Source organism: Saccoglossus kowalevskii, chromosome 17 (genome assembly GCF_978046115.1).
Source record: "Saccoglossus kowalevskii chromosome 17, keSacKowa6.1, whole genome shotgun sequence".
NCBI lineage: Eukaryota > Metazoa > Hemichordata > Enteropneusta > Harrimaniidae > Saccoglossus > Saccoglossus kowalevskii.
This window is the reverse complement of record NC_140657.1, coordinates 5,822,178-5,835,449: the sequence shown is the minus strand read 5'-3', so window position 1 is coordinate 5,835,449 and position 13,272 is coordinate 5,822,178. Positions and strand designations below refer to the sequence as shown.

Here is a 13,272-nt window from a genome sequence, read left to right as displayed (position 1 = left end):
TTTATCAAAAATTACATAAATGTCATATGGTCTATTAAAACACTGGTAAAAGCTTTATGAGAACTGTTCTACAGTTCCCAATTTTGGCCAAGGTGTATGATAGAGAGCTTCATTTCCATCCACTATTTCCATGTCTACAGGTGAAAGATGTGTAGAAGCAAACACGGCCAACTTTGTCACAAGAACTGATTTCACTCCTTTCCGCATGTCTCCAAACTCATCAAAGATTGAAGAAGGTACTGATGAGAGCTCGTACTGAAAAAGATCAGGCAAGTGGACGTCTCTTTTCTGGGAGATAACAAGCAGGCGTGCATACAACTTTTCAATGTCATAGACATTAGTATCTCCTATTTTAGTGCTTTTCTTCATAGTCTCCATGGTATTACTTTCTTTCTCAGTGGAGTATGAAATCCTTCCAACAATTTTGCTGAGAATTCGGCAACCATTTGCTGACCAATGACAATGCGTTATCTACATTCACAGTATCTTGAGCAACACGGACACTAACAATATTGATGAGTGCATCGCCTGGTTGTGTGGTAAGAAGATTACCGTACTTCTTTAGTTCTGCAATAATTCCTGTCGGAGGCATCTAGTTCTTTCCTTCTTTTTCCCTCTTCTTTGTGAGAATTTAGTTCCATACCAAGATCGTCATCAAGCGCTTCATCATACATTTTGTCACAAGCAAGAGATAGACTATTGCATAGGTGGTGAGAAAGTATCCAACCAGCTACTTGTTCTTCAGAAAGGGTCTTTTCTACTAACCCTCCTTTGGCCTTTCCATATCGTATGTAGATTTGTTCACCAAATTGGTCAAGGAAAAGTGAATTCCACACTACACGACGGTGTCGACAAACATGTTCACCTCTCAGGAAAGCAGCTTGTACCACTTCTGGTAATGAAGTAGACATGTCACAAATGTGCCACAAAATATATCGTGCATAATTCCAGTGGCCTGCTGCAAAGAAATATGGCATCATACACTTCAGACAATAAACATGGAGCAACCAATCTCCCTCCCTTTCCGCACGGAGGAACAAGTGCGGGATTATGACAGGTGTAATCAGACAGTCTATCCAAAGGCGACCTGTACGTGAAGAACTGCGAACGATATCACACTCATCTTCCAGGTCTTCCAAAGTAAACTTTCCTGTGAGAATCAATGGTTCTAGTAGTGCTGCTGTGACCATCCTCAATCCTCGAAGTGCCTTGGGCCATGCCTTTCCATTGAGCATGTGAACAACACCCTTGAATGCCACACCAAGAATTGCCTCCAGGCCACTATTATTCTTCAGAGTACCAATGCAAACAATAAAAGACATCAGTGTGTGCATACCACCAGGACGCACTACGAGATTATTCCATTTGTCAGGGAAAGACCATTGAATCTGCATAACTACCTTGTACAGCTGCATATCGGCAGATACATGAGTGTACGGTACATCATTCTGTTTCATGAAATCTTCAATAAACAAGATTGTTATCACAGTATCAGGATGTAAAGGTGGTGAATCTATCAATGGGCCGAATGCAAATCTTGTTGAATGTCCTGGCTCAGGAACCATCGTCCTAGTAATACCAGCCATGTAACCAGACCATTCAGGTACTGGAGTGTTACAACGAGTGTTAGCAATAACTGTAGTCAACAATGTTATATCAGATTCTAGATAAGTTTTTATAGTCCTATGAAGCTGTGTTTATTGATGAATACAAATAAGAAAAATTTTTTTTCTCAGAATTGCTATTTTACTTTACTGTATTTTACTGTACATGTGAATTGCCATCTTGGAATTCTGCAGAAGTTGTTCAAGTCCCTTCCTGGCACATGCTCAATACATAATTACTATTTACACACTTTGTATAATAAATATTTTATTGGCTGTTTGGTGATATTTATTAAGGAATAATACAAATGACGAGGTCAATATACTTAAAATGGTTAACCCATTAGAGGTGACTGAGGGTCAATTGATCATCGTCTGTGCCGAGAAACTGTAACTTTGGGAGGGGGGGGGGGTCATAGGAACCCCATCATAGTTGTGTTTATCGCCAGTTTATCATACAGAAACAGCAAAATCTGCCACTTTAAACAAATGTAAAGGTTTATTACCTCAATATTGGAAAACTTTACTTCAGCAAAAACTCATTGAATCTTGGCCTTAAATTGAAAAATAAAAAATAAACTCGGCATCTCACAGACTGCATACGCGATCATACAAGAATGCATTGTTGCGCGCGCACTCTGCGAAATGCGTGAGTCTGATTGGCTGTCACAGAATGAGAGTAGACTAAAAAACAACAGCTACTGATGATTTATTAATAACCTCCAGATCAGCCAAAAATTAAATATAGTCATGAATATATCGCCTTAGTAGCCCGTTTGATCCTCATTTGCGGTCATTTTGGATTTATGCAAATGAAGTATTTATGGAAATTGTGAATTTAACAAACATGCGGCTTAATATTTATTCTGGAGGCATCAATACTCAATTTGCATAATATACAGCAGTTGAAATTTCCATCTTGATGCGAAGATATCATCATAATAGCATGCGTGATCGTCATTGGCGTCCATTTTGGATTTATGCAAATTAGAAAAAATGCTCAAGGGTGCCAACTGGGCACCCATCAGAATCTTGAAGTAGACATACTGTAGAACACATTTCAGCAAAAAAACCTAAGTCATACGCACTTCTACGCTTTTCTGGGTCGGCAACCTGACTAGTATATAATAGTATAAAACATTTGCCGAAAATAACGGGATTTTAATTAGTAAATGGTTTGTCTCGCTAATTACAGATAATCGAAATCTGTAATCAGCGAAACAAGGGTCTGACACGTACGTATGTTTTATGTTATTGTATACACTACTGAAAGCTAAATATACTGGTCAAGTTGCCACCGACAGTTGTAATTTTGTACGTGTAAGAACCTTGTTTCGCTAATTACAGATTTGTGATTATCTGTATAATGTCAAGTTATTATTATTATTAAATACATGTCATATTAGTTCGGACTGTGCACATTACACAAATACAGATAACAACTGTACATAATATACCAAGATAGGTTATATCAGTATACAATAGCTTGTAGCACAAATCTGTACACTCCTACAGACATTTATGATATGCTACACCAGTTAATACTGTAATGTATTCTGAAGTAAACGTATTCAGGTAATTTTGTAATGCGTAATGCGCGTTTTGGTGGTGCCACACAATTTAAGTTAGTGTGTATTGTTCTCAAGCCTATTTCATTTAACTTCTTGCTATTGTCCTCCCTATACTGTTTGAATACACATATTCCTTACTTGTTTGAAGCCAAACCCTATCCATATATATTAGGATGCACTACCTTGACATCCAACATAAGACAAGTACCTACTAATACCATCACATATACAATGAGATGATTTGAATAAATATGAACTAATTGCCTACAATTAACTACACAACAACCGCCATGCCTATACAATAAATACAACTACTAACGTATGCAGTTGTCTGTACATAAAATACAAATTCAAATATTGTATTTAAATGGTAACTTAAATACTTTCCCAGTGGGCAATTGTACTTTGTATTGCAGTTGTGTCATGGGAGCCTGAAACAATAAATAATTATAACTGCAATGATTATTAATACACACACGTCAATGTACTACTCGCATGACAAAAAGAAACGTACAGGGCTCTTACTTCCACTAAATATTGTATATGGAACAATACCACCTGGCTAATGCGTGGCATGGATTTGTTTAATGTTCTCCCAGGTTAGCAAAAAAAAAAAAAAAATACTACAACATGTTAGTGTGCCAGATATTGTCAACAGCTGTATATGCACGGTTTGTGTTCTTGCACACTTCTGCTAATTTATTAATTGTATTATGCAGATGACCTTTTTTCCTCATCTCAAAATGAATGCATTAATGCTGAGCCAATAGATGCATATGAATCATCAAACTCATGACCAACCACTCATTCTATTTATTGGTGAGTGAGGGTGCCATTTAGTGATGAAAGAGAACGTTTGAAAGAATTAAATAGATATACATATATGACACGCGATCTGATTAAATGGACATGCGTATAATACTGTAAATAAATTATTTTAGCTGGAATTAATTTTTGCTGAAAATGCTTTTTGGGTGTTTTGTATTGAATTTATTTTCACTGATTTTTGACAAGTTGAATGTAAAATATTGGAAAAAAGATATATTCACTGAATCATTCCTTCATCGAAAATAAAATATTTTACAGTAAGTGATTTTACAATTTATTTGAACGTGTCCTTTACATTTGTGTATAAACTAGTCTTAATATATATATATATATATATATATCTTGTAACACTTATTTGTTCATTGCAGTCACTCCTGAATATACCGGGTATTGACGTTCTGACGTGTGTTGGTCACTTTATGGTTGAAGTATGTTTTAGTGGTTTTATAATTTGAAACTCTCAATAGACGACATAGACTGAATTCCATTAATAATGCGTTTTGGTTATTTGCATTATGAGATACGTAAACCAAAAATTCCTCAGACCCCAAGGAATGTGAGATAGAGATGAAATACAAAACAAAAACAATGTAGGCCAAATCTAGAATGCTGCTTCAATCCTTAATTGGTAAATGGCTGCCGAGATCTCATCTAGAGTACGAGAGCCTCGGGACTTGCTTCTTAAACTGTTTCTGTATTTAACCCACGTTAGCAGAAGGTAGAAAAGTGCTTAAACATTTTTTTTTCTGCATTTTTCGTTACAAGCAGGCATCTATGCTAGATCAAGTCCTTATATAGCAAGGTTTCACGTCAGGGGCGATGCCAAAATTAGAAAATATTTTTTTGGCCAAAATTCAAAAATGGTCCAATCCTTTTGATCTATTTTGTACCTTGCATTACGTCACAATGAATTACATATTCAGAGAAGGCGAAAATAGCATTTAATAAACAGTAGAAAATAGCAAGACTTTTACTCCTTTGCCCATTAAGGATCTACATATTAGGTAAACAAAATGAAAATTTGGGAGGGATAGGAACTAATGATACATTTGCTGCCTGGTACAATCAGGAAAAAAGTGAGAGAGTAACAGTTCTGAAATAATACAATTACCGGGGTAAATGTTAAAATACTGGCTAAAATTTAGATGCGAACAATTCTGCAATTCTGACCAAACATAGTGTAACTATTTCAACCTTGCCCATTGAGAATTTATATACTAAATAACAAAGAAGAAATCAGGACTGATAAAAACTGCACTGCATTAATTATGTAAGAGATCTTGGAGATTGAACTACTGACATATAGTTGGATTGATTAGCAATGCAAATATCTTCATTTCTGAATTTATTGTTATGTCTAACAAAATTTCAGCCAAAATATCATGTATATTTTGAAAATATTGAACTTGGTTGAAATATGACAGTGATTGATACTGTATTTATTTCAAGGCCAAAACAAATTTTCACCAAAATCTTGAAAATCAGAAATACTAGTCATACCAAAAATAAAAATTGCTTAAAATTATTTATGTGATTGATAAGATTAGCAAGTTTAAAAATGATCAGATTAAAACCACAAAATATTTTCATCAATATCTTTAACTATAAACATGTTAATCATATACCATACAGTTTTAAGACAGTTGCGGCTTTCCATATTTCTGAACCAACCAACACTGTTCTGTACACATGCAGTAGTGGGGGAATATGTTCACAGATATCGTACATTAAAAAATGTCTGCATTATAGAGTTCATAATAGAGAAAATAGTCATAGTTTTCTCAAGTTAACTGTGTACCAATCTGAACAAGCAGCCTGTCGGCCGAGATAGCTCCGCTGTTAGCAATGCACATTACAATAAAAAAACTGAAGATATCATTAGAAAATACATATGTACAGTATCAAAGCAATTGGAAAATATCGAAAATATCATTTTTCACCAAAAATATTCATCAAAATTAGAGAATTAAAGATATCATTTCGAAATGAACACATCTGAGAGAGGTCTACCTGTAGTACATATATATAATAGCAAAGCAATCAGACTTACAGTTTTCAAGGAGTCGAAAAGGTAAAACATTGACACGGACAGCGCCGGGCAATCACTGATATGATAAGCTAATAAAATATTTTTATTTTGTTTATTTTAAATTATTCATTTAAAATCAGCAACGACCTTACAGTTAGATGACCATTTCGGTTTCAAATAAAGTGTTCTATGTTCTTCGTGTAATTAGGTGTTCCTATCCAAGGCATTTTTCCCACACAAAAATGACAAATATTACCCCCAACGAAACCTTTGGCTGTGAAAGATTGGTATTTTTTCCTAATTTGTAAGAATCTGAAAAACGTGTTTCATAACTTGTCTCTTTATAGTTTCATGCCATATTCAAGATGGTGGCCCCCATATAGTAAATACCGTATCACATTTATTTTATTATCACTCGTGCACCAGCTGACTATGTATACATCCATGAACATAACACCTTGCCCCTACATGTATATAATTTTGTGTTCTATGGTGGAAATCAGTTGATGAGAATGTTGGGGGTTGTGCACTGATTGGAGGTTCAGTAGTGATCGACTTATTTGTTCATGGTATTATATTTCTGGACATTGCATTTCAAATGACTGTGAAAAGCTAAAATTGGATAATTAATGCAAATTAGGCATTTATTATGTAAAGATTTCCCTTACAAAAATCAGTCTGTGCATTATCAAAGAGCATATACAAAGTTTCAATTAAATCCAACGATGGTTTTTTGTTGAGGTAATTCTATCAGTGACCATCGTACATCTTACAATTAAAGCCGGGGGAGTCGTCACCCATGAGCCTTTGCGTTTTTAGCATGCGTTGTTATTGCTTGGGACTCAATTCTCGCGCATGCACAGGTGACGACCCCCCCACGCTTTAATTAGCATGTAGTAGAAGTAGTAGTGCAGTAGGGAAACTAATTCCAAACGCTACCAAGAAGTCAAATAACATTAATGTAGGCTGGAAATCTAAAGGTTGGTCCCTGCCGAGCAGCATGTGTTCGAATTTTATGTAAACAATGTATTTTACATGCGTTTTATACATTATGAGTCCAATATCGAACAGGATGCAGCGGAATGACCACTGCCCCTTTTAGCGAAGCATAGACACCAAGTGATAAAGAATTCAAATCTGACAAAATGAATTATACACTGTGTAAGGAGAATACAGTATCAACAAATGACTTTATTGTAAACACATTTCATAACTTGCATATTTCATCGTCAGCCATAGCTATTTATATATAAATTTGTAAACTACGCCAAGGGTGAATCAAATATATCATACATAATTACAGAAATACAACTTTTCTGACAGATTGCATTAAGCACAACTATTGAAAGCTTGTCAGACTTTGTGGTAATTTGGTGAATCCCACCCAGGATTGGGCAAGGTGGCGAGGTGGCGATAGGAGAATGCACTTCATTCAGCAATATTTTCATTGACATTTGAAAATGGATGTCAAGACATCAAGTTCGACAAACACTAAAACAGCATATATTCACCTACATAAAAGTTTTCAGATGATGTATTGGTTAATATATAGTAGCATGCAAGGTAATGTCAGAATTCATTTTAACACATTTGTCCCGTTACTAGCTTTATTGAAATACAATGAGCTATCCAACCACAATATGCAGCAAATACACAAAGATTTGTTTCTGTTTTAACAAGATACGTGTGATTAATCTTGCTTTACTTCAACAATTGAAAAAAAAAATACAAATTAAGAATTTACGACTTATACAAATTAAGTAATATATATGCATAGAATTAAATAATAAAAAAAATAATCAATTTTCACTGAATACCTTAGTATCAAGTTTCAGGAAATTCATTAATACTTCTACAAATACATCTGCAAACACTAAAACATATGCACAAACTGTAATTAACCAAAACTTGCACATATATTTGATATGCACATTATCCTGTCTACTTACCAAGGTTAATTAAAAGGGGGATTGACAGACATAAATGCATACACACAGACAGAGTAAACTCAAAGACCTCTTGTGTTTTTACAAAATAAGCTTAAAATGTAGATACAACATTAGTTCAAAGTTGAGCAAACTGATACATTAAGCAGAAATAAAAGGTTGAGCTTGCTGCCTAATTTTGAAACCTTTTCTAACAAGTCATTGACAATGACATAGTCCCTGTTCAGTTTTTAGTAACTGTGTTATTTATAAACAATAGATTATAATTGGATTAGTGGAAAGTATTCAGCATGTTTAAAATATGGTATTACTTCCAGGTTTTGTCCAGTCAAAGTGACACCTCTTAGGAATAAAGTCGTTCTCATATTGTATAAAATGATATAATCCACACATAAACCAGTTGGACATTTTGAATCAAATAACAAAACAAAAACATGAGTGTTGTTCATACTCAGTGGGTTAAAGTGTATGTGAAATGCTCACCAACACATTTTCCATTTTAGATTTGTTTTCCACTGAAATAGACAGTTATTGATTTTTTTGGTGAAAATGATTACTCGTATCCAAGTAAATTTGAGATATTTCTAGTGCTGTAGCCATGCCTACCTAACCTGAAACAGTCAACTGTTTCCGGCTTTCCGACTCTAGCTAAATTAAAAGTGCACCACCAAATGCCAAAATATGAGAGGAAGCTATTATCTTGTGCTATACTTGTATAATACTATTAATGATATATATTTTCAGTCAGCACTTTTTTTGAATCAAACCACAAAACAAAATAATGTCCGAGATATGACGAGCGGTTGGACGGAGCTCAAAACAAAAGTCCCTGTATGAGCAACATGAATAATGAAATCATCACTAACCAAAACAGTGAACTATATTTCAAATGACCCTCAAGAGTAAACCAAACAAATGATTTATAATATTTGATAATCATTATTTTAAGTTGCTATTCAAAAAAACTAGATGTTTTGAGCAATAGCTCTTCTTCTATTTACTATATCAAAAGAAAGCACTCCAGAAGGTGATATATATCTTTTACAATTCATTTGTTGTGTTACCAGGTAATTATACTGAATGGTCAAAGTGTACATATTTGCTTGTAATCAAATCTTATAAAAATATATTCTTAAAGCCAGCGAGTGAAATCAGTCTTTTGAGTAAAAATCAACTTTTAATCAGTGTTTGTCCATATTATACATCAATGATGGCTCTAATGTTATTATTTTGTACTACAGAAAAATATGATTACTTTGTTTGCTCAAATACGTATTATGTAACAATGAAACTATTTTCAGGTAGCTGTGATGTAGCAGCACAACATTTTACATTTTGTTTTTGGAGATTACGTTACAATCAAAATACTATTATCACAATTGGGACTGTTTGTGAATGTTCAGTTATACAGCGTTACTATCGCACAATGTGTTCCAAAAATACATATCTTAGGTTATGGTGACGTTACAAAGATTGAGACTGAACAATTCGATGAGCTCTGATTTATGATGTGCATAAAAAAATATCTGAAAACAAATCTGCGCAGACAAATGACTCAAAATACGCATAGACCTTTTATATATATCGCACATTTCCAAAATTGTGTACATTGCTTTACTCATAAAGTTATTTGCATATTAACTTCAACCCCATGACAAGAAAAGTGTCCAACAGACTGGCATTGACATTATTTTTGAAATAAGACACAATGGGAGACATGTACTATGGGACAAGGAAAACAAAAATAATCATAAACAATCCTCCACTACTACTGAAGACAACATGTTTACAAGAAACCATATGAGCTGCCTTATTCCATGAACACCTCATGTTCATCAGCATAGCTGACCTTATCTAGAGTAATCTGTGCCAGTTCTTTTATTCTTGGGTACAATAAGGGCTGCTGACTGACCACAATATCATGTAGGATTTCACACCCACCCTCTTTCTTCAGTAATGCACAGTATCTTTCAGCTATAAAGGGAAAAATAAAACAAACTTCAAATCAAAAGACTTAATCGAATAGAAATTCTGAAGTTATTGCGAGTACCGTTAACGGTATGCATCAAGTAATTTCATCAGTAATATTTAAATAGGTAAAGCTAATGTTGTACATACAGTGCAATGCCCCTCAAAAACCAAAAATGGGCTAGCCCATTTTGCACCACTACAATGGTGCACTCTGTGCACACAATAGTCAATAGGCGCACCGCACCTTACTTGTAATATGTGTGCCGCATCAATGTGCAGTGAAAATGGTGTAACGAGAAACACAAAAAATATTTACGTTTGTTCAAAATGTATGCATTATTAAAAATGTGTCAATACTAAAAAAAGTAACAGAATCTACTCTTGTTATTGCAAGTATGCATCAAAGTAATTTCATCAGTAATATTTAAATAGGTAAAGCTAATATTGTATATACATGTATTATTATATACACTAGGTGTATTGTAATGGTATGATATTACTTACGAAGCACAGTGCAGAGATTTGCTAATGCCCATACAGACCAGTGTTGTACTGGTGGTGTATGATAACAGGTCAGCAGACGCAAAATAGGTTCAAAAGACCTAAGAAATGAAAAATCAAACAAGTGCAGTGGTTTCAGAGATGTTGACAAATTTGAAAAACAATACACACCATTTCTGGACACTTATTATAAATGCCACCCTCTAGAGATGAAATGATGTGAAATTGGTATGAGTAACATCTTTTCCTAGCTCAGATCTAAGACATCCATCAGTGAAAAAATACTGGGGATTCTAAATAATGAATGACTACACAATCTAAATGTGTTGTACCGTATTTTTTCTATTACTGTAGTAGTCAATGTGCTTACTAAATGAAGGATGTAGGTTTATCAAAAGTATAAATATATTAATTATTTCAAATACAAACAAATTCAATTTTTGATGCCTTTCTAATAGAACTAATACATACATCATTTTAATAAATGTATTGAACTCTCTCAAATTGCATAAAGACTGTTTTCATTCCAAGCCTAGCCTTTGCATTGGAAAAATTTGAAAAGTATCAATGGTTGAATCGTGCATATTGTATTGAAGGAATACATATTAGTAAACAATGGCAACCACCCACATGAAAAGAGGAAATTGTAATGGTCACCTAATTTTTAGAATTATAAAGTGAAAAATCACAGCAATAAAATTTTAAAAACTTGAAAACTGAATCACTATATTACCTATAGTTAATGTTACGGTTGGATTGTAAATCCCATGATTCAATAGCCTTTACCATTTTACTGAGCACTTCCTGTCTACTAGGATATTCTACATTCCAAGCAGCGGCCCCATCAAACGCAATATGTGATATGACACCGGCAGCATTGTAACTCACTTCAATACCATCACTCCTATTATCTAATAAGTCACTGCAAGAAAATCAACATATTAATTTGTTATTGCCATCCAAAGAGCGCTTAGTTTGATTTCATGAAGTGTTGCTTAAATGACTTGCATACAAAAACATAATTATAATTACATCAGGCATGAGCAGAAAATTTCTATGTCTTAAAAAGTTTCATCACAGATGTTTTATGTATTTTGTTACGTATTTGTGATTCGGTATTTTTTTTAACTATCGCCAAATACATCTGAACCAATGCCTATGTAATGAGATTTCAACAAGACCTCCTATGACTGGTTTAGTCAATGAATCACAGACCTCTTTCTATAGCGCACCTGATGATGTCACCAGTCAGCGTCAGTTCATAAACACACTCAAATAAAATGGCAGATTATACAGTGGTCGCGTTTACGCAAAAACATGCGTATATTACGCATCAATATCACATTGTACGCAACAAAATAAACACAGTGCATACTATGTACGCAAAAATACGACAATTTAATTTACTTTCACTAACCCCCTGATAGCGATCATTCGCTGATGCCGAACTAAACGGGTCATTCCAACACCGATTAACAAACACGCCAAATGTACAAATTCAGTAACACGTGTATGTGGCCACCACGCATTTCACTCTCACAAGGCCACTGAGAAATTGACAACTTTTTTTTTCTCTGCGTCTCTGAACAATAAATTTAAGCCAATTGGAAACACCAAAAATCGCGTCATCCACCCGTCATTTTGACGCGATGGCTGATAACCGCGCGCGAATAGAGCACATGGTAGTGACAACATGGAGAAGCCTATTTTTTCATATTTTTCAAGTTCTGTCACCACGAAAAGAGCAAGATCAACATTCTCAGCAGATGATCACAAAAACAAAAATGACTCCGATGTTGCTGAATTACCGCCAATGCCCGGGCCTTTGACAGACTCTCGACATACGCACCCCGATGTCACGGATATTACAGAAAAAGGTATTCTTTGCAACGAGAAAGCCAAGTTTGTTCGTCAGAAAACGTATCAGTTAGCCTGGGAAGCAGAGTATAAATGGCTACGTCCGGAAAAAACGGGAATGCGAAGATAAAACTGTCATGTTCTGCCAACTGCGAGAAACGAGGAGAAAATAATGCCTTCACAAAAGGATGCGGGGATTTACAGAAATCGGCATTGAAACGACACATGGACAGTTCCAGACACAGGAGAGCTGTAATGAATGACAAGAGTAGTCGAATACTTGGAGCTGCAGTTGAAGCTAATAAAACCCAGTCCGACACAACGCGGAAAGCTGTTTTTCGCACGGTGTATTTTTTATCCAAACAAGAATTACCGAATGATGTTTATGGAGGGCTTATCGACCTACAGCGTGTGAACGGCTGCCAGGCTTTTAATTCTAAAGATACTGCAATCCCAACACACCATTCGAATGTGACAGAAATGCAGGAAACTATTGCCGAGACAATAAGAGAGGATGTTAAAAGAAGAATTGCGGAAAGTCCCTTTATTGGAATACTTGTGGACAAAACTGTTAATGTGACAATTTATAAGAAATTAATTGTATTTTTCCGAGTGTTGAATGAGGACGGGAGAGCTGAAACTATTTTTGGTGGTAACTATACTGTTCAAAGTGGTGATGCTGAAACAATTTTTAATAAAATGCAAGAAGTAATAGACGAAAAAGGAGACAACCTGTTCAGCAAATTTCGATGCACGGACCACCAACAGATCGTTTTGATTTTGATCGTGCACTTGAACTTTATCATCAGAAAAAAGATCGTCGCAAATTGTGAAGGTAACGCACTTTAATACTAACTGTGGCTTGAAATACTTAGTTTGCAACATTGTATAAAAAACGTGCTGTTAATAAAAACTACTAAAATTAAACATGTGTCGTGTGTTAAGTGGGTGTACGCGTTGATGAT

The 13,272-nt window shown here is 34.9% G+C and overlaps 1 protein-coding gene across 1 annotated transcript in view; it reads right to left on the bottom strand.

Moving 5' to 3' along the window:
* Nucleotides 1-7,194: 7,194 nt before the first annotated feature.
* LOC100369322 (protein zer-1 homolog) overlaps nt 7,195-13,272 on the bottom strand; it is a 29,774-nt gene continuing 23,696 nt past the window's right edge. The window contains exons 13-15 of the mRNA XM_085492501.1: nt 11,184-11,372; nt 10,454-10,551; nt 7,195-9,952 (exon numbers count right to left, since the gene is read on the bottom strand). Coding sequence (XP_085348627.1) covers nt 9,789-9,952; nt 10,454-10,551; nt 11,184-11,372 — 451 coding nt within the window. The 3' untranslated portion in view covers nt 7,195-9,788. The remainder of the gene's footprint in view (nt 9,953-10,453; nt 10,552-11,183; nt 11,373-13,272) is intronic.